The sequence below is a fragment of the Crocodylus siamensis genome, chromosome 10 (assembly GCF_052110815.1).
Source record: "Crocodylus siamensis isolate JL-2025a chromosome 10, ASM5211081v1, whole genome shotgun sequence".
NCBI lineage: Eukaryota > Metazoa > Chordata > Crocodylia > Crocodylidae > Crocodylus > Crocodylus siamensis.
Genome location: NC_143404.1, coordinates 61384261 through 61403517, shown reverse-complemented (window position 1 = coordinate 61403517; position 19257 = coordinate 61384261). Strand labels below are relative to the sequence as shown.

The 19257-nt window shown below is 43.2% G+C and overlaps 1 protein-coding gene across 5 annotated transcripts in view; it reads left to right on the top strand.

Moving 5' to 3' along the window:
- NFATC2 (nuclear factor of activated T cells 2) overlaps window positions 1–19257 on the top strand; it is a 125183-nt gene that overhangs the window by 38499 nt on the left and 67427 nt on the right. For all 5 annotated transcript variants that reach the window (XM_090020852.1, XM_090020851.1, XM_090020849.1 and 2 more), the window contains 2 exons: window positions 4792–4994; window positions 7199–7371. In XM_090020852.1, the coding sequence (XP_089876978.1) occupies window positions 4792–4994; window positions 7199–7371 (376 nt within the window). The remainder of the gene's footprint in view (window positions 1–4791; window positions 4995–7198; window positions 7372–19257) is intronic.

Sequence of the window (19257 nt, the reverse complement as noted above, 5' to 3'; positions counted from 1 at the left end):
TCCCTCCAAAAAGTTTTGGGTATTTGGGTCTGAGGCCTTGGCTTGCAACCATTTTAAAGATATACTGGTGCACATTTTTGGAACCCCGTAGACAACATTTATGCATACTTGCATGCCTAAGTTGTAGTCACCGTTACTTCAGTTGTCCTTGAAGTCATGCTGACTGCGCAGCCAAATAACAAATTGGACTTTTATCATACTTCTGCACAACAGTAGTGTTTGCACATGCAGATGCATCTAGGTTTCTTGTATGTAAAATTGTACAAGAGCCATTCTGAACATCTAACACTTGTGTGTGCACATACCATTTAAAGCCAGTATCGATAAACAGATGTGATGCTGAATGAATGAATGATCCTCGTTTATGGAGAGGTAAGTCAATGATGTTAATCGCACCACAAATTTCCATCTTGTTTATAAAACCCAATTGCTTCAGTAAACCAAACAAGAAAAGTCTCCTTGTTTGCTGAATGATGTTATTTGTTTATCTGCCAAAGTGCCTTGCATTTCTCCAGGTCACAGACCAGCCCATGTCTGGCTGTGTTAATATTATAAGAATCATGCAAAAGTAAAGCTCTTTTTTTCTTTCTTTTTTTCACCTTTCAACTGAAAGAAGTAGGATCTTAAGCTCCCAAAATAGAGTATGGAAAGGTACACATCATGTCTGGCTTCTCTTTCCCCTTGTGGCAAATGTGACTCAAAGGAGTTGGTTTTTCTCCAGCCCAATCTGTATATAGTTTGGTAGAGTTTTATTGTGAATAGCTCACCTTTATAATACACAAAAATAGTCCCTGCCAGACCTTTCTATTCATAAATCATTCCCTGTTTTGAAAGTCATTCTACAAAAATCCAGATAATTTTTACATTTTGTGTTTCTTTGAAAGAAGAGTGGAAAAGAAGCTGGGGCAATTGCTTGGCCTTGGGAAATGAACTGGTGGCCTCTTTCAGATGAAACTCCAATTTAGCCTGAATGATGAGTGCAGCATTTTGCCCTGTTTTTGGACAGCTGAAGCATAGTGTACAGTTAACCATAAAGGAGACTCTGTGGTCTTCCTCCGAGCTAAATGAGCAACATGGACTTGCTAGTAAGGTTGATGATTTGTGCCTTAGGCAATTTGATTGCTCCTAGGGAGGGGAAAACTGTTCCCACTAAACTTTTTGGTGAAATGGTCTGAGGTCATCATGTTTTACATGTTTCTTTCAGTGATTCCCTTTCCCATTCTTTGTGTTACCATGAGAGCAGAAGAGATCCTATTCCTTCATTGTACACAAACACCAACTAGCTGGCTGCACAGTGCAGCTTGATATGCATTTTATAACACTGCTTTGATTTTACAGTGGGATAATCAAATGCCCATAAAGTACCAAGTAGTCTTCTGACTTTCTTGATCTAACCAGTTAGATTACTAATGTAAACTACGTTCTGTGTAGTAGCTGTCCTTTACACGTGTGTGTAATATGTTACTACCCAACATTATTGGTGCATTACCTAATATACATCTACACTGCAAATGTTAAGTCGTCATTAAATAAATATTCACTGGATACCTTTTCTGATTATTTTCACTAGGAAACTCCAGCCACAGCTCAGGTTGCATCTTATCTTGGAAATGTATTCTGTATGTGATTATAACTTGTATTTTAAATTATTTTAAGAACATCCTACATTAAATACACCGTGCACATAGCTGATTCAACCATTTATGCTATGTCTGTCTTTTATTTCTCTTTCTGTTTAATTGCATTTGCTAGTTAGGGCCCCTTCTTATGCAGTAGTCATGGATTTGCTCAGTAGAACTTCATTTGCTGCAAATCTTATAATATGATTTACTGGCTGTTTTGCTGCTTCCTGGTCTTCTCTCTATATTCTAGGATTTATTCTGACCAGATAGAAAGGAGAAACTTGAATGCTGCTTTGTTGTCACTACAGTAACTGTTTCATTCCCTAGTATCTCCTAGAGATCTTATTTGGCCTTCTGTCCTGTTTGGCCCTAATGAACCATGGAGTCTACATGGAAATTTCAGTGTATCATTCTTAATAATAAATATACTGAGAGTGCGTAAGAAGTTCTTCATCTTCTTCTGTCCTTCTTTACAATATGGTGCTTTTTCCTATAATAGATTTGCTTAACAGGACAAAAACCCCTCAGACTTTGAATGTAAAACATTTAAGATGAGGTTCAGTATGACCCTCTAAGGAATTAGTTGGCTGAATATGTGCAGACAGATGGGGAGTGATCCATAAACTCGCGTCTGTTCCATGTAGATCTGTAGCACAGTCAGTTTAATCTGTCCTTTCCATCCTCTCTCTCCCTCCATACATTCCTAAAGCTCTTAAGTACAGCCATCATATTTTTCAGTTTCCTGGCAAAGCACCTTCTTTAATGCCATCCTCCTGACTTGAAGCATTATTGTGTTCCTTCACATCACTCTCCAGACCTACTATTTATAAAAACATCCCTTTGCTGATATCCCTGTTAACCATGTTTCCAAGCCACCCTCCATCTGAACTGGTGTCGTATGTATTGCACTGACATTGTCAGGGCTTGATTCAATAATGTCCTTAAGTCCTTACTCCCTGGGACTTTAGTCCCATTGGAGGTAATGAAACCTTTCAGAGAGCAAAGGCTTCTTTATTGGACCCTTGGGTTATAAAGTTTTTGGGGCACAGACACTGTATTTATATGCTCTGCAAATGTATGCTATGTGAAGAATAATGGATCAGAGGACCGTGAGTGTTGCTTTACATTTACCATCTTGAAGGAAAATTGCCAACAATGCATAGATGCTGCATGTGGTCTCTTTCCAGGGTGGGGGGAATTAATCCTTCTATGCAAAGATACCTCCTGCTGACTGGTGAAAAGAAGAAAAAAGATTTTGGCCATGAATACTACTAGCTTAATATTTCTTTTCTCTGATCTTCCAGTACTGTTTGCTTTGTATGGCTTCATCAAGGTTTTGTACGCGGACAGAGTAATTGAAAACAAATTTAGCATGTCTCAGACCATAAAGTTCCCTTTCAGCTAGATCACTGGCTATGCGGTAGATAGATGTCTGTTTTTAATTTTCAGTTATGTGAGAAATTTAGAATGGTTTGCTCCGTAATTTTGAATGTTAATAGAGAAAGAGATATTTCCTGGTCCCTGGCCTAAAGAGAAATTCTATCTCTATTTTGCTTCTCCCTTAGTAAATACTCTTCAGAAACCTGTCGTCATTTATTATTATATTATTTAATTTGTCTTACCATAGTGCCTAGGAGTCCCACTCCTGAAAAGGGTTCCCTTTGTGCTTGGAGCTGTACAAACACCAAACAAAAAGCGTCATCTAGCTCTCAGAGCTTGCAGTCTAAGTCTAAGAAAAGGTGCAGTAGATTGATGCAGTTGGGAGAATAAGAGGATGCCATGAGACCATATAATTTAGTCAGCATGATAGATGATGGTCTGAGCATACCTGCAGCCTATCAGTTGTCAGGATAATCATTTGTGAGCCAGAAAAGAAGCTTTTTAAGGGGCGTAACATGTTTTGCAAATGGTAATGGGGAGGTCCTCCCAGCTGTGAGAATCAGCATGGAAGAAGGCAGGAAGATGTACAGCTGACAATATAACAAGTGGATGAGTACAAGTCAGTACCTCTGTAGTGAATGAGAGATGACATCTGGCTAGAGAAAGGCTGCATGGGGCCTTGAACATGAAGATAAATAGCTTCTATCTGATGTGGTAGAGAAAGGGAAGCCAGTGGAGAAATCATAATGTGAGTGAAGAAGTCAAAGTGACAGTGACGGATAATAATGGTAGGTTTGCAGTAGTATTCTGGATAGATGAGAGCAGGGCAAGACTGTATTTGTCGAGGTTGGAAAAAGGATGTTGTAGTAATCGCTAATTCCTGATGTGTTTACTATTAGTGTGACTTAGAAAACTAAGGGCATGCTTCTTCTCTCAAAAACACATGTGCATTTACGAGGTGCTTCCTGTTTGGAAAATAAATCTTCATTTTTTTACTATAGTTGCACTAGGAGTCGTAAGCCGAGTCACAGCAGAAGCATTGTAATGGATGTTAGATATGAGTTTACAAGCTGATATGGCAGCTTAGAGGGCCAATGTATAAGCCTATGTAAATCAATGGGCGTTTTCTATTCATTTCAATAAACTGTAGAATGGACCAACACACAGGCATGGGGCCAAAGGTTATAAAAGCATCTCCTCTTTCTGGCTGGGGTGCAACCAGAAGAAAGTATATACACATATATATTTTTTTCTATTCTTTTGGTATTTCCGGCCTAATTTAAAGCAGGAAGTAGCGTCAGAGACTACAGGTGCAGAAGTCAGAGTTTGACAAGGTTTTGGAACTGTTTTTTGATTAATGACATTAAACCTTTGAACCTTATTTTGAAGTTCCTGACTGCAAATGAAGTGAATAAGCTTCTGCTTATCCTGGCTTGGTGGATTTATTAATCCATTTGGGGAACAAAAATCATTTAAGACAACAGAAGTCTATATTTGGCACTTTGCCTTTCTGGATGAACTAAAGCATTTAGCCTTTTTTTCAGGAATAGGTTAGCATAAGGAGGCTTTAGGAATTTAGGGTGGTGTACAAATATTATTAGTACATTTTTGTTAGTTATGTTCCATGTATTGTAAGGACTCCAGATGGCACTGCTAGGGAGTGTATAGCCTTTCGAAGATTTGGAATATGACTGCTTTTAGTATTATGCATTTATGTTATCTTTTTATTGCTTGTATTCTGATGATATTGCAAACACAGTTTGTAATAATAGATTTGATTTCTTGCTAGCTTCATGGTTACATGGAGAACAAGCCCCTGGGTCTCCAGATCTTCATTGGGACAGCAGATGAACGGATACTTAAACCTCATGCTTTCTATCAAGTCCATCGCATTACCGGGAAAACGGTCACCACTACCAGCTATGAGAAAATCATTGGCAACACCAAAGTTCTTGAGATCCCTTTGGAGCCCAAAAACAACATGAAAGCAACGTAAGTATTCTTAGCAGTGTTAAGGCAGGTTGCATGGAAAATTCCCCCTTTTGGAAAAAATGTATCTATTTCCTGTTCTGGGAAGAGTTTTTAGATTTTCAGGTATCAAATGTAATTGATGCCATTTTAAGTCTTCTTTTACAACGTCAGGGAGGCATAAATGCATTTGTGTATATGCAACTTGAGTCCTGAGTCATTGCTGTAGAGCAGTGATTCTGAACCAGGATGTCACAGCACCCTGAGGTGTGGAAGGATCCTTTAAGGGTGTTGTGGTGTGCCACACAGTATTAGCACCAGCAAGTGTTCAGATACCTACACATGATTCACAATATAAACTTAGAGATAGCAAATAGAAATCTATATTTTCAAAAAAATATTCCGACCTATTGTGGTCTTTCTGAGTTTCAGAAGGGTTGCTCTATTATTTTTCTGTAGTCAAACTCCACCCCACCCCACCCCACCCCACCCTAATCCCCCCGAATATAAGCTTAGAGCTGGCATTTTCATAGGTGCACCTTGAGTCTAATAAGGGTTGTATTGAGTCTAAAAAGGTTGAGAACCACTGCACTAGAGAGAAGGGACCATGGAAACCCTATAGGAATTAACCGTGGTATGAAATGGAAAAGATATACATCATCTTGGCCAGTTGGGGAGGGTCATGCACTATGTTGAACAGGTTAGAAGCCACAAACTTTAACATTTCATCTTGACATGTGGTGATAACTTGGCTCAAGCAAGCCAAAATCTCTTTCTTTCAAGGGTAGCTTTTAGAATCCAGAGTCTTGTTAACATTTCTTAAGGAGGTAGTGCTAATACTAACCACCTCTAGCTTCCATAAAGCACCGTTCAAGAGTAGATAGTAAACCTCTTTGCAAATGGGTTTGATATCGCCATACCCAGATCCAGAAGATGATGTAGGTAAATAAAAGTGACTTACCAAGCTCCCTCTGCAGGCCAGTGGCAGAGGACCCAAACATCCCAAATCTCCCAAATCCCAGTCCACTGCTCTACCTGCTGGGTCATTAGATGTCTCATATGTGCGACATGCAAATGAAGGAAGAGAAGAATATGCCTGGTTACATCTTCTCAATAGTTTTCAGTTGTTTCCTCCAGTTTGATCAAGTCAGATGGATTAAAAGTGCACAGATCTTAAATTTCATTTTGAATATTATCCAAACAGCAGTGGGATGGTTTTTATTTACAGGAAAGAAGTGCCCACTTTTTAAGCAGATACTGGTAAAGTTTGCAGTGGCTCTTTTTTAAAAAACAAGAAAACTCTGAACCTCATCAAAGTCCACACAATTCTTTGCATGTTGTTTTCCAAAGCAGATGCTTCATGGCTCCTATCTTTTTCCAAGTAAATAAATACTGGTCTACATCCCCAGCTTGAAGCAACCTGGAATGAAAAAACACATGAATGATACATGACTCAAGAATAATAAACCACTCTGCAAGTACAGCAGCAAAACAGAGGTTTTGTAGGAAACATTTCAGGGGAATGTTAACTCCAATAGTACCTGTATTTACAACTGGGATTAAAATACCATGTAAGGGCTTTTTAATAATGGTGCTTACTGCAGTATTTCTTGAGGGTCACAAGTACTTTGTAAATGTTAACTGGCCAGTCATCACAGCAGCTGTAAAGTAAGTGTAATCACTTGGTTACCTGGGGCTGCATTTGTCTTGTTCACACAGTGAGCCATTGTCAAAGCTGGAATTAGAGTCCTGATGCTCAGCCCTAGATTTGGAAAATGAAAGCAGGAGTATATTTGCTCCCCTAGTTTGGAGTTTGTTTTATGCTTGTACACATTTTTAGGAAACGTTCATACCTTTGTGGGCCTAATTGATAGGCTCCATGTACATTAAACCTATGTAATGACAGTGACCATGCTTTATACACGAGTGTTACAGTTGCAGGCACAACTGACTAATTAGGCGTGTAATGAGTTTTATGGAAATACAGTAACTGACATTCTCCTTGCAGTTCCGGTCACAGATCAAGTGCAGGACTGACTACCCATGTCGCCATTTCAACTGACACCCCAATCCAAAATGAAAATTAAATATTCAGGGTTCCTCTTAATTGGACCTAATTGCTGATGCAGAATGACTTACCCCTCTCGCCCTTCATCCATTTCCAACCCCTATGAAAGCAAGAAACATTAAAACAAGCATGCACAACAAGGCTTCCCTTTCTTTGCCAGCATTGACTGTGCGGGGATTTTGAAGTTGAGGAACGCCGACATCGAGTTGCGGAAGGGAGAGACGGACATCGGCAGGAAGAACACCCGGGTGCGTCTCGTCTTCCGTGTGCACATCCCCGAAGCCAGCGGAAGAATTGTGTCCTTGCAAGCGGCGTCTAATCCCATTGAATGCTGTAAGTCTCTCGCTTGATTCTCTTGTGCTTCTGCCCCACATTTATGTTCCCATCCTCGCGATCTAAATGAAAGCAGAGCAGTGGTTCTCAACCAAGGTGCCATGGCAGTGACTACCAGAGTACTTCACAAAAATGAATTAAGCCCCACTGTGCCATTTTGAGGTAGGTGCTGGTAGGGGTGTTATGGTTCGGGTGAAACCATTATCCTTCATCTAAGACAGTTGTAGGAAGCTGTTCAGCTTCTTCAGGAGACCAGCCAGAATAACGGCCTCTGCCCCAAACATAGGGACATGTCACTGCTTAAAGCAGAGGCACAATTGGGTTAGAGGAGTTTTGCTGGCCATTGTTTTGTGGAAGTTTGTGTGTCTGTGAAAAGGAGGCAAAAGGAGCAAACAAGGTGCCAGAGGGAACCCAGGGCACATCTTGAAAAGCACTGGACTCATGCCCCAGAGATAAGCTTGGAGAAAGCTTTTGGGACTGAGAACTGACTGAGAGGGGCTTGAAGTTATGAGCAAAAATAGTCTCCTGCTTGATACCTACTTTGTTCGGGGAAACAGGATTTTTTGTACGTTCTGTAGAAACAAGATTGCATTTGGGAAGGACCCGACTCCCTCAATTTCTCCTTCTAAAAAAACAACCCATAACAGCTAGAATTTGGCTAATTCCTGGGGTCAGAAAGCGGTTACAGTATTATATTCACTTTATCCGGGGGTAAAAGGAGCACTGAGGAGTTCAGTGACTTGCCCCAGGGTCACACAGTGAGTCAGTGGCCGAGCGTGGAACTGAACATAATTACTTGGTCTCCATGTGTTCTTCTTGAAGAGCAAATGCTTACTTTGGAAAAGAGACCGGCCTGAATTTTCTAAAAGTCATTGCACACTATCAACATGACTGCAGGACTAAATCGTGTGACTGGCTATTTGTGTGCACTATTGTTTAGCTTGCTCGTCTAATTTGTCCGTGCAATTAGAGTTGTCACAATTGATGCACATATGGTGCTTTGAAAACGTTGGCCTGTTTAACTTGGCTAACTGTTTATTCTGGTGATGTGATAATGTTTTGCAAGTATTGGATACATGCAAGCATGAGGCAGAAAGAGGTTGATTTTAGGTGACTTATGGTTAGGCATACTGGAATTAAATCCAACAAATGAAACATTTAAAATTGAAGAGCAGAAAATTAGGTTCTATTGGAGAAGTGTGTTGTGTAAAAAGGGGAGAGGAAGTTGGGATACTGGATGAGGTACTGGAGCATTTGATGGAGCTATCCTGTCTTCACTGGCTTTGTGCCACTTTCGAGGCTCCTGCCAGAAACATAAGCTTCACCCTTCTACACCCATTTTTAGGCTTCGTGTATACAGTGAGAGCAGGTGGACTGGGCTGCTTTTTCTGCGACAGCCATGAGAATGGCATGGAGCCAATGTAGCACATCCTACAGGGGTGGACCTGCCAATCTGGAGTAACAAGTCTTTTCTGTTTCTAATGCATTTTATTTTTAATGAGCAGCATTTACAAATTTTAGTGCCAACTGCTAATCACAGCCTAGTTCTGGGAAACCCAGCAGCAGCAACATAGGTTAAATTACGCCTCCTATGATAAGCCTACCTTGTTGTCTCATGGACGCCAGAAATGTCATTTTTTTTTTCCCCTCTAACCGTGACTGATAAATTCACGTTGCACAGCCAGCCTCGCCAGATCATCATTCCTGCTGTTGCAGGAAAGGGCAGTTGGGGGTCACAGCCGCATCCCATCCCTCTTCCATCTCCTGCATGCATATGTTTTCACAGGTCTGCTGTTTATTTTTCCTTTACCCCTTGGGCATCCTTGTCCATGACACAGCCTCCTGTAAGATCTGTCCTATCCAGCAGCAGTTTATATTGTCCCTTAGGGGAAGCATCACTAAGTAGCTGCTGTAAGTCAACTGGTCAGCGGTCACTGGTGCTGCCAAATGTGGCTCCCCAGAGATTGTTGTTGCTACAAACACAACACTACACTTTGCCTTAGCAGAAGCTTCCCCTGGTTAGGAACTCCCCTTGGTGTCAGCAGATCATTAGCTGCAGTGAAGAGAGAACTGCAAAGTATCCACTTTTCATGGGACAGTCTGATTCTGCCTCATTGTTGTCAGAGTTGGCCTTCTGTGCTTTTAGGGGTGGTTTCTGGAGCTCAGAAAAATCATCTGGAACAAGTTCATCCCAAGACAGGTATGCAGGATGAAGGAAAGGGGGGCTGCTGTGCTCTGTATGAAATGGTCAAGTCTGTCTCCCAAAGGAGCTTTTATCCTGCTATGTCTGCACGTTCAGCAGCTAGAGGTTCTTTTGGCTGCTAATTTGGTTCCCAAGTTGATGATGAAGTAAAGGCAAGGTTCATTGGGTTAACGTGATATCTTTTGTTAGACCAACTAAATAGACTGACTGTTTGGTTGGTCTAATAAAAGTATCACATTTACCCAATGAACTGTGTCTGCCTGATGAAGGTAAGGCACTTTAAACCACTCCTGTAACTGTAGCAACAGGTTAATATTTGCTCAGGGTGCAAGCCCATTCCCTTGTGGGCTTGGCATTGGTGGGCATTTTAGACAGGCTAGAAAAAGTCCTCCCCTTGCATTGGGGGAAACATCCAACAAAGGCCAGCAGACCCCACAGTACTGCCTTCAGCTGGTCTTGTCCCTAAATGGCCTACCTCATGCTGTTACCTGCAGTCATGTGCGCACGATCCTGAGAGTCAAAGACGCCGCAGGTTAGCTTGACGTCCTACTGGTTATCTCTGTATTGCATGTGTAGTTATGAAAGGACCGTGCACAAATTAGTCTCATGTTTAAAATTACCCACATCCGTATGTGCCTTGTTGAATCAGGCCTTCGCTGTACAGTATGTCCCAAATGTTGCATGCGCACAGGGGTCTCTTACTCCAGACAGGCACAGCTCTGCGCTGGGACGACACAAAGCCAGTTACTCCAGTGGTAATGTGCCAGCTATCTCAGAGGGTTTCTAGAGATGTCTCGGACAAGTAAATGCAATTGTTGTCTTTCTTGACACAGTCACTCTGGACCTTGTTGCTATTAAGGGTTACAGCTTGGGACAGTGGTTTTACCCTTCCTGCTCCACTCATTCGTAAAAAGTGATCTGGCCTTCGGTTCTGAAAATCTGAACCCTAATTTCTTTGAAGCCAAAATGCAGTGGGCTATCAGGACATCTCTGGATGCAGAGCTACTGTCAGACGTGGCTAAACTGCTGCATTGACAATGGCTTATTCCTCTAATCTTACTTGTCTCCACTTTTTGGCTCCTTCTAAATGACCCGTGAGTAGATTTTGATCTTTCTGGATTTGTCTAGTATTGAAGAATTGATCAAATGATTCTACGAAGCTACTTCGGCCTGTTCACTCCCACTGCCCCTTTCACTGTCTGCTGAGGCTTTATTTTTGGCCTTATGCTTGGCATGTGTTTGGATATCAGAGTCACGTTGTAGTGTTTCTGCTCCTTGCTTGAAACTTGTGCAAAGGAGGACAGGGAAGGCTATTGGAGAGCTTTCAAAGCAGCCACTTTGTGCACTTATGGTGCTGACACATTTGCATTTTGCTTTCCTCCAAGATTCTTGCAAACAAAAAGAAAAACCTTCTCAGATGAGCATTCATGGGAAATGAATGCGAGCGTTGTGAATGCTGTTCGGGCTGTCACAGTTTTTATTCTAATGCCTTCTTGTTAATCCTTGTTTGAAGCATCTCACAGATCTTGCTGTTATTATAAACTCTTTACATTGTAAAAGGTTGCAGTTGGCCAAAGAGAAGAAAGAGAGATTCTGAAACCTGGTTTTATGAAAGATATTCCAAGGTGGTTTAAAAAAAAAAAATCTTTCAGTAAAGTACAAACTGTCCATCTGAGGAATTTAGATGGTTTCTATTATTGACGGAGTATTTTGTTCCACTAAATTGGGTCAAATATCTTGTTTCCTTTTAATCAATTTCCCTGGAAGTTTCCTTTATATTTCTCTTCTTCTAGTAGATTTTTCCCATAAAATTAGACGTTTTGAGTTGATGATATGTGACATATTAATCTCTGTGAAGGAAAGAGCTAGTCATTTTAAAGAATGTTGTCGTCTTGGCATATCACTTATTGCTTTTCCTCAGCTGTGAATCTGAACTGATCAGACTACAATGGAAGGCTAAAGAGGAGTTAGCTTGTCGCGATTTAAAAGCAGTTACGAATGATCTGGTGACAGCTGGAAGATTACCCAGCTTGCCCTTTAAGCAGTATGAGTACAAAGAAGACTGCCAATTTTGTCACTAAAATTTGAGGAAAAAGCTTAACATTTTGTGCATTTTGCTTTGATTCTAAGAATGTTTTTTCTAACCCAAATTTTAAAGGTGATGGGGGTTTGTAGGGTTTTTGCTCAGAAAATACTAGGATATTTTTTAAAAGGGAAATTTTGAAATTTCATTCCAATGAAGATCAATGTTTGCCTCTCACTGGGCATGTCGACAGTGCTGTAATTACTGCTCATGAAGTTTAGTACCTGTAATAACAGGAACAGGTACTAACTTAATGCGTGATAATCAGCAGCACTGGCACATATCTTTTAAGTGACGCTAATGCGCAGTAAACTAATTCTACTGCGCATTAGGGCATTTGCATGGCTTTCACTCTAGCACTCAGTAGAATTACTCTGTTGTGCTTTTAGCATCTCATGTAGGCGCACCCACTGTGAAACCACCATTTTCTGTAAATGTAGGCAATGATTGTTCTAGAGTGACACCAGAATGGCTGATGTCAGTTGAATTTGGGTTTGAAAAACACAGGATAATGTAGATTGGCCGTTTGCAGGCTAGAAGTGGTGTTGTGAAAGTAAAATTCAATTTGCTCTTTGCCATCACAATGCTGCATTACACATGCCATGAGCTTCTGCCCAAAGTTTACTCCCAGGAGATCTCTTCCATGAAGGATTAAAGGGAAATGCTGTGCCTACCCACAGAGGCGGTCTGCAGAGAAGTGAACTGAGGCCATGGTTTTCCTGTCATTAATCACGTGCTAGGTTGGTGAGCTGGCTGCTCTTGGTAGAAAGTATCACACTCCTCTGACTTCATGGCCATTAATGCTTGTTACCCTGCCTTCCCAAGGGTATCCTTTAAGAAAATAATGTATGAAGGAGAGGGCTTGAGCAAACCCTCTATTTTTTTTGTGCATTATTTCTGTTCAAAAGGGTGTGCTGTACAAAGTATTGCCTGAATTTCACTGGCAACAGTTGTCTTCAAAACCCACTGCACTCTCAAATGTGTAGCTGACTAGCCCTTCCCAGGTGGTTCTAACACGTGATTTAACCTGGCTGTTGTCTAGCAGTGTGGGACTCCATGCATACTCAGTTTTGCCAACCACAAGACTTGATGGGAGGATGCGAAGCCTCCAAGAATGTGGGCTTTTTGTTTTTCTTTGTTTGTTTGGTTGGTTGGGGTTTTTTGGCTCGTGTTTCAGTCAGTACAGTGCATGTAAATCACATTTGCAAGCCTTTCTGTGTAACCCCGAGAGGTGGAAGCTTACGTCTTTAATTTTTTTCGATGAAGTGTGATCTTGCACAATTCCTCCGCTTCTCAGGTATCCCATCCTTCCTACTGAAATTGTCTCCCAACCCTCGTTTCTTCCTGCATCTGGGTCTTACAATACAGAGCTGTTTGCAGACGTTAAAAAAAAAAAAAATTAAAAAATAGAGCTTTACATTAAACTTAGTGTACTCCCATACCAAGCCCAGTGAATGCCCAGAAGACACATCGCGTAGTTGGACCCAGCTCACTCAGCATCTGTATAGATTAGGAGCTTTCGTGGAGGGTTTTTTTGGTACTTTTATCTAACAGCTGATTGAATCAGATTGAGATTAAAAGTGCCAAAAAGCCCCACTGAAGCACCAGATCTATATAGATGCTGAGGACCTGGGTCTAAGTAACAAACTGCTGTTTCTGCTAAAGCACGATTTTTGGTTTGGTCTCATTTTCTTTTAACGTCTGCAAGCAGCCCCAATCTTTGTATGCCTTTTCCTGCAGCCTTTTTAGTGCTGCTGTGATTGGGATTGGTCTCCTAAGAGATGTCTGTGTGTTGAATAAGTATTGGCTTCAGGAGCTCTGCTACTATCAGCCTTGCCTGAGGCAAGCAGCTTGTGATAAATAAATCTCTCTCTTTTTTCCTGTGGTTTATTTTGGCTCATCCACACTTCACTCTGTTCTGCCACCCCCAGCCTGCATCTCCGTTGAGACTCCTATTGCTCCTAGTTTTTACTTTGGCTCTGATTTTTATGGGATGAAATCCTCAGTTAGCTAGTCCCGCTTGCTTTCTTCACATCTGACACCGTTAGATGGAATGAACCAAGGAAACTTGGGAACACGGCCACTTGAATGGAGCATCGAATCAGGGCCTACTTGGAAGGGGGAGACAGAGCTGGTGGTAGGTGCTGGAGAAGGATGATGTAGTTTAGGGGACCCCTGAAGTGTAGCTGAGTGCAGGGCTGTAATGTGAATGCAAGCTCTGAGTCACCTAACTTTTTTTTTTTTTTTTTAAGTGTCTAGGTTTCTTCTCTGAGCTTGACAGGAATGAGTAACATTAAAGAAGCTGCTCCCAGTGCTCCCTAGTTGCTTTAGCCTGCCAGGGGACTCTCCTCTGCCTTCTTCCCAGAAGACTGACCACAGAGAGGCCAGATTTTGTCTCCTGTGCTGAGCTTCTGTTCAAACCAGGTAGCTTCCTTTCATTATCCTCCCTCCAGCTCTGCCATTGGTTGCAGATGTAGAGCTTTTCATTTGAGCAAGCACTCTTAACTCCTTTACTACGAACCACCCTGCCCTACCATGGTATCTCTCAGTGGATTGAATTCAAGCTTAACGAGCAGGTCTGAAGCCCCCCAGTGTTGTTTTTGGTACTTGCACACAGTTTGGAATTTAGGTCTAGAGATGCAAGCCCACGATTGTCGTGTGGTTGAACTCCATCCAGGCAGCTGTGCAATGTTTTATACGACTGCCCAGGTGAATGCAGCAGGGTGGGTAAGACCTGAAAATGTAGTTATAGAAAAACCATGACAAGTAGAAGCCATCTCACCTTTCAGGTCAGTGATTTCTTAGATTTCATAGACATCAGGGCTGGAAGGGACCTCAGAAGATCATCGAGTCCAGCCCCCCTCCCAAAGGGCAGGAAGTCAGCTGGGGTCATGGGATCCCAGCAAGGTAAGCATCCAATTTACTCCTGAAGGTGGTTAATGTAGGTGCTTGAAGCCTCTGATGGCAGGCTGTTCCAGACCTTGGGGGCTCGGACAGTAAAGAAATTCTTCCTTATGTCCAGCCTGAAACAGTCTTGCAGTAGTTTATGACCGTTCGACTTCATCATCCCTTGGGGCGCTCTGGTGAAGAAACGTTCCCCCGGATACTGGTGGTCACCCCTGATAAACTTACAGGAGGCCATCAGATCACCCCGAGCCTGTGCTTTTCCAGGCTAAAGAGCCCTGTGGCTCTCAGCCTGTCATCGTAAGGTCTGCTTTCCTGACCTCTGATCATGTGCATGGCTCTTCTCTGGACTCTCTCAAGCTTCTCCACATCCTTTTTGAATTGTGAAGCCCAAAACTGGACGCAGTACTCCAGCTGCGGCCTCACCAAGGCTGAGTACAGGGGGAGAATGACATCCTGGGATTTGCTTGAGAAGCATCTATGGATGCAAGCCAGCATTTTGGTCGCTTTACTAGCCGCAGCATCACATTGATTAAGGTACATGTCTAAAGAGTGGCTGACTGGGGCTTTAGCCCCAAATCTACTCAGAAGGGGTTTGAACCTGCTTATCACCTGCTGCATCCCACCAGGACGTGAGCTAGGTATTGCACAGAGTTCTCTCGTGCCCTTCTCTTGAAGCTGATCCAGTGCACCTTGCACACAAAAATTTCAGCCCCATTAGGAGGAGGGGTCCAGGCTAGAACCCAGGCCCTTCTCGCTTCCAGTTCGGTATTAGGAGTGTGTCAGAAGTTTTTTTCCGCCATTTAAAGCACATTATTGCCATGACTTAACAGAAGTGCATGGGTTTACAGCACTTTAAATTTGAGTAAAGTGCTTTAAAATAACCGTTGTTAAATGAGGTATTAAATTTGAAGTGCTGTATTTTATAGCACTTTAGCAACCTACCGGCCGTATCTACATAAGATGCGGTGACTGCACAGTCATCTAGTACTTGTATAAACAAGGACTAAAAGGCTGCACAGTAACCTGCACTACTGCGCAGTAGCACTGACAAATGGCTTTTTTGTGAAGCTGACTGAGCAGTAGCCCAAGACTACTGTACAGTAGCATTGTGTCTCACTTTCTGCCATGTGACTACTGCACAGTAGTCTTGGGCTACCGTGCAGTAGCATCTTGTGTAGATGTAGCCACAGTGCTTTAAATAACTTCTGTACTCTGAAAAGTGCAGGGAGGCTCAGAGGACCCCCCCCCCCCCCCAAACACTGCACTTCTGTCATATTTAAGAGCGCTGTAACTTTTATTGTGCTATAAAAAGTGCTCTAAATTACAGCACTGTAAAACGTGCATGAAGCACTTCTGTATGCACCCCAACTCACTGAACCACATGCCCTCTAGAGTGTACAATTTACTCCTATCTATGCATCTTCTGCTCTTGGTTGCTCAGTAAGCAAGCTTTAAGAGAAATGCTGTAGAGGGGTATATATCATGCCCAGCCTGTAGCCTGGGCCAAATCATTTTGCTGGGAAGCAGAAAGTGCACAGGTTTGAATCTGGGTAAAAAAGACATAGACCTCCAGATTTCCTGCTTCTCTGACCACAGGGCTAAAAGGAGGGAAGTGGCTTCAGCTTTGCCATCTTACTTCCAGTAGGTTCATGGGCAAAGCAAAAGAGAATCCCCAGACTCTGCAAAAGTGCCAAAAACTGTAGTTATTTTGCATAAAACAAAATTGGACTTATCCCACTAACTCTGTCCCTGGCCACTGTGCAGGTGTGCAAACTTTATGCACCTTGCTCCCTCCTTATGCTTTCAGGTAAAGAGGGGAAAAAACAACACTTCTGATCTGAAAGAATCTCACCTTTGTTGGGCAATCAAAATGCAATCTAGAATCAGGTTGGAACATACTACTTGCTTCATGTGATTCATGATAGCAGGCCAACCAAAGCCATCATGGTCTTTGCAGGAGTTACATTACAGCCATATAAATGAGCCCAACTCAGCGCTCTGGGAGCTGTTCTTTGGACTCTTTATCCAGACATGTTTTATGGGTGAACCACTTGGGAATCATCAGCTGGACTAAAACAAGCCCCACAGATTCAGGCACTGAGATACTATGGTGAGAAGGGAGCTACAAAAAACAATATAGATCAGAATTAAGGTTCCCTAAATCTATAGCCTTGGGGTCAATTTGCAGGGAACTTGGGCCCAAATGCTAGCATGCTTATCATTGTGAGCAGTTCCAAAGGATGCAAGAACATCTGACTGAAGCAATGAAGCTATATTTATTTATCTGTAGTATTTATATAAGTAGAATAGGAAGGGCGCATGTTTATGCACACTGCATAGCATTGCTGTTCCTCAGGTGTTGGTTGGATCGGTGCTATTCCATGGCAAGTCCACAAGCCTGTTTCTCCCCAGCAGGCAGATCAGGTTTAGTGCCTTTCTTTAGCTTACCTCTCTCCTGTCCACCTCACATCTTCTTGCTCGCCCCCTTTGCATGCACAGCGAGAGAATACCCAGGCCGTTACTCTCAACGAAATTTACTCACAGGCCAGACAGAGCAATGGTTGGAAGTCTTCCAAGCCGATGGAAAGAAACATGACAGCTCAGCAAGACTAGAGCTGCTTATCCAAAGGAGAAAAGTTGAAGGAAAGAGGTGAAAGACTTTGGGGTGGGTGACAACAGAGGAATCAGTGATGATCTAAATGAATGGCTTACAGGGAGTAATTTGAGGTTCATCTACTTAGAATCTCACCCTGCTTTCCAGGCAGCCAACAACACTGTTCCCTTGGGGCATGATCAATGCAAGGTCAGTTCTCTTAAATACTGACCCACTCCTTAGTTCATGCTTCTTCATACAGAGAACCACCAGCTTTTCTACTGGTAGTTCACAAGGACTAAACAAGGTGTGACTGGCTCTGATTTGCAAGTGGGGGTGGCAAGAGAGGAGGCAAGGTGCCTGGAGTTTGTACACGTGCACAGTGGCCAGCCCCACCCCTAATACCTACATACTACAAGTGCAGCCTTAATCCTCTTAGCACTGCTAGACACCCCCGCAAAACCTTCACCAGGTACCCTCCCACAGAACACATGCCAGCTGCTGAAGCTGGCATGTGTGTGAGATGCTATAAAGCTGTTATTTAGTTAGTCTATGAAGCTAAGTCCAAACAGTCAAGAAGCCTAAGGCTGAATCAATTCAGTCTTCTCAGGTTAGTCTAAGCTGAGTAGATTGAACTGAAAAGCAAGTGAACAGACATTAACTTTTGTTACTGGAAATGCAGCCACATACCTGCAGTGGCCAAGGCCAGAAGCTGGGGTGGGGGGTGGGCTAGAGCATGCCTTTCTGCTGGGCTGGAGCAAACAGGTTGGGCCAAGGCTAGCCCGCTTACCCTGTAAGGGGGGGTTGTAGGATAGGTGCAAAGCATCCTGGGATGCTGGGGGACTAATTAACTTGAATCTGGAGGGGATCTGAGACAGTAGTTCAATAAACTGATTTAACCTAAATAAGTTAGGTCTGTTACTATATCCATCCAGGTTTATCTTAAACTGGTTTCAGCCATCTTGAAACTAGTTTGTGTGTACTGAACTTCTGTTCTGTTACAAATTTGAACTGGTTTCCGATCACTAGTATCGGTTTATGTGTAATTTCTGTCCCTATCCTAAAAGGGGGAAAATCTGCCCTGCCTTCTGTGTGTGCAAGGAGAACAGAAAGGTGCGGGACAGACCACTGAAGGCAATCCTTCCGCAGTGGTACCTGTTTAGTAGACCTGTGCGAAGCGGCTAGTATTCACTTTGGAGTCAAGTGAATACTATTCGGAGGACAGTGATTCGGTTTGGTGATTCGAATCAATTCGGCTGAATCAATTTTGGAGATTTGGTCACCACCAAATCGGCCGGATCTCCAAATTAAACAGGCCTCATCCCCTGTCCACTCTTCCAGCCACCAACGGCTGCCCCACATTGCATGGGAGGGCTCTGCCACGAGCCCCCAGAAGCCCTGATGGCTGCTGCAGCATCCAGTGAGTGCGGGGCTTTTTGTTTGTTTGTTTTTTAAAGAAACGGGAGCTGGGGCTGGGCGGGGCAGCTATTGACAGGACTGGGAGAGTAGATGGGGGATGGGAACTCATGGAAGCAGCGTGGGGCAGTAGGGGGCAGCAGGGATTGCCCTCCCACCCTGGCCTGGCATGAGCCAGTGAGTGAAAGGCTTTTTTTTAAAGAGCCAGGACACTGGGGCCAGACCAGGCAGTCATTGATGGGGCTGGGAGAGCGGGCAGGGGTCAGGAGGGTGCTCAGGGGGGCTGGGGGAGCATGCAGGGGATGGGGCCTGGTGGGATCCCCCCCATAGTCCCTGCTTCCCTCCTCCAGCACCCCCCTCCCCCTACTTACCAGCACGGAGTCTGGGTCCAGCTCCCTGCTGTGGTGAGTGGGACTGCCCAAATCTCCAAAGCTCTCCAAATCAATTCATAGGGCTTCAGTCAATTCAGACCTTTTTATTAGTCACCCGATTCGATTTGGATTTGGAGATTCAGGCCACCGAATTGGGCCAAATCTCCTCCGAACTGAATCAGCACCCGAAGCTTCACACAGCCCTACTATTTAGTCTGTCCGTGTGCTGTGCGAGTTGAGGGCCTCTGAAGCCCTTGCTGGGAGCACTTTGCTTCTTTTCCTGTCCCTCTACCCCTCTTGCAAAGCAGAGCTT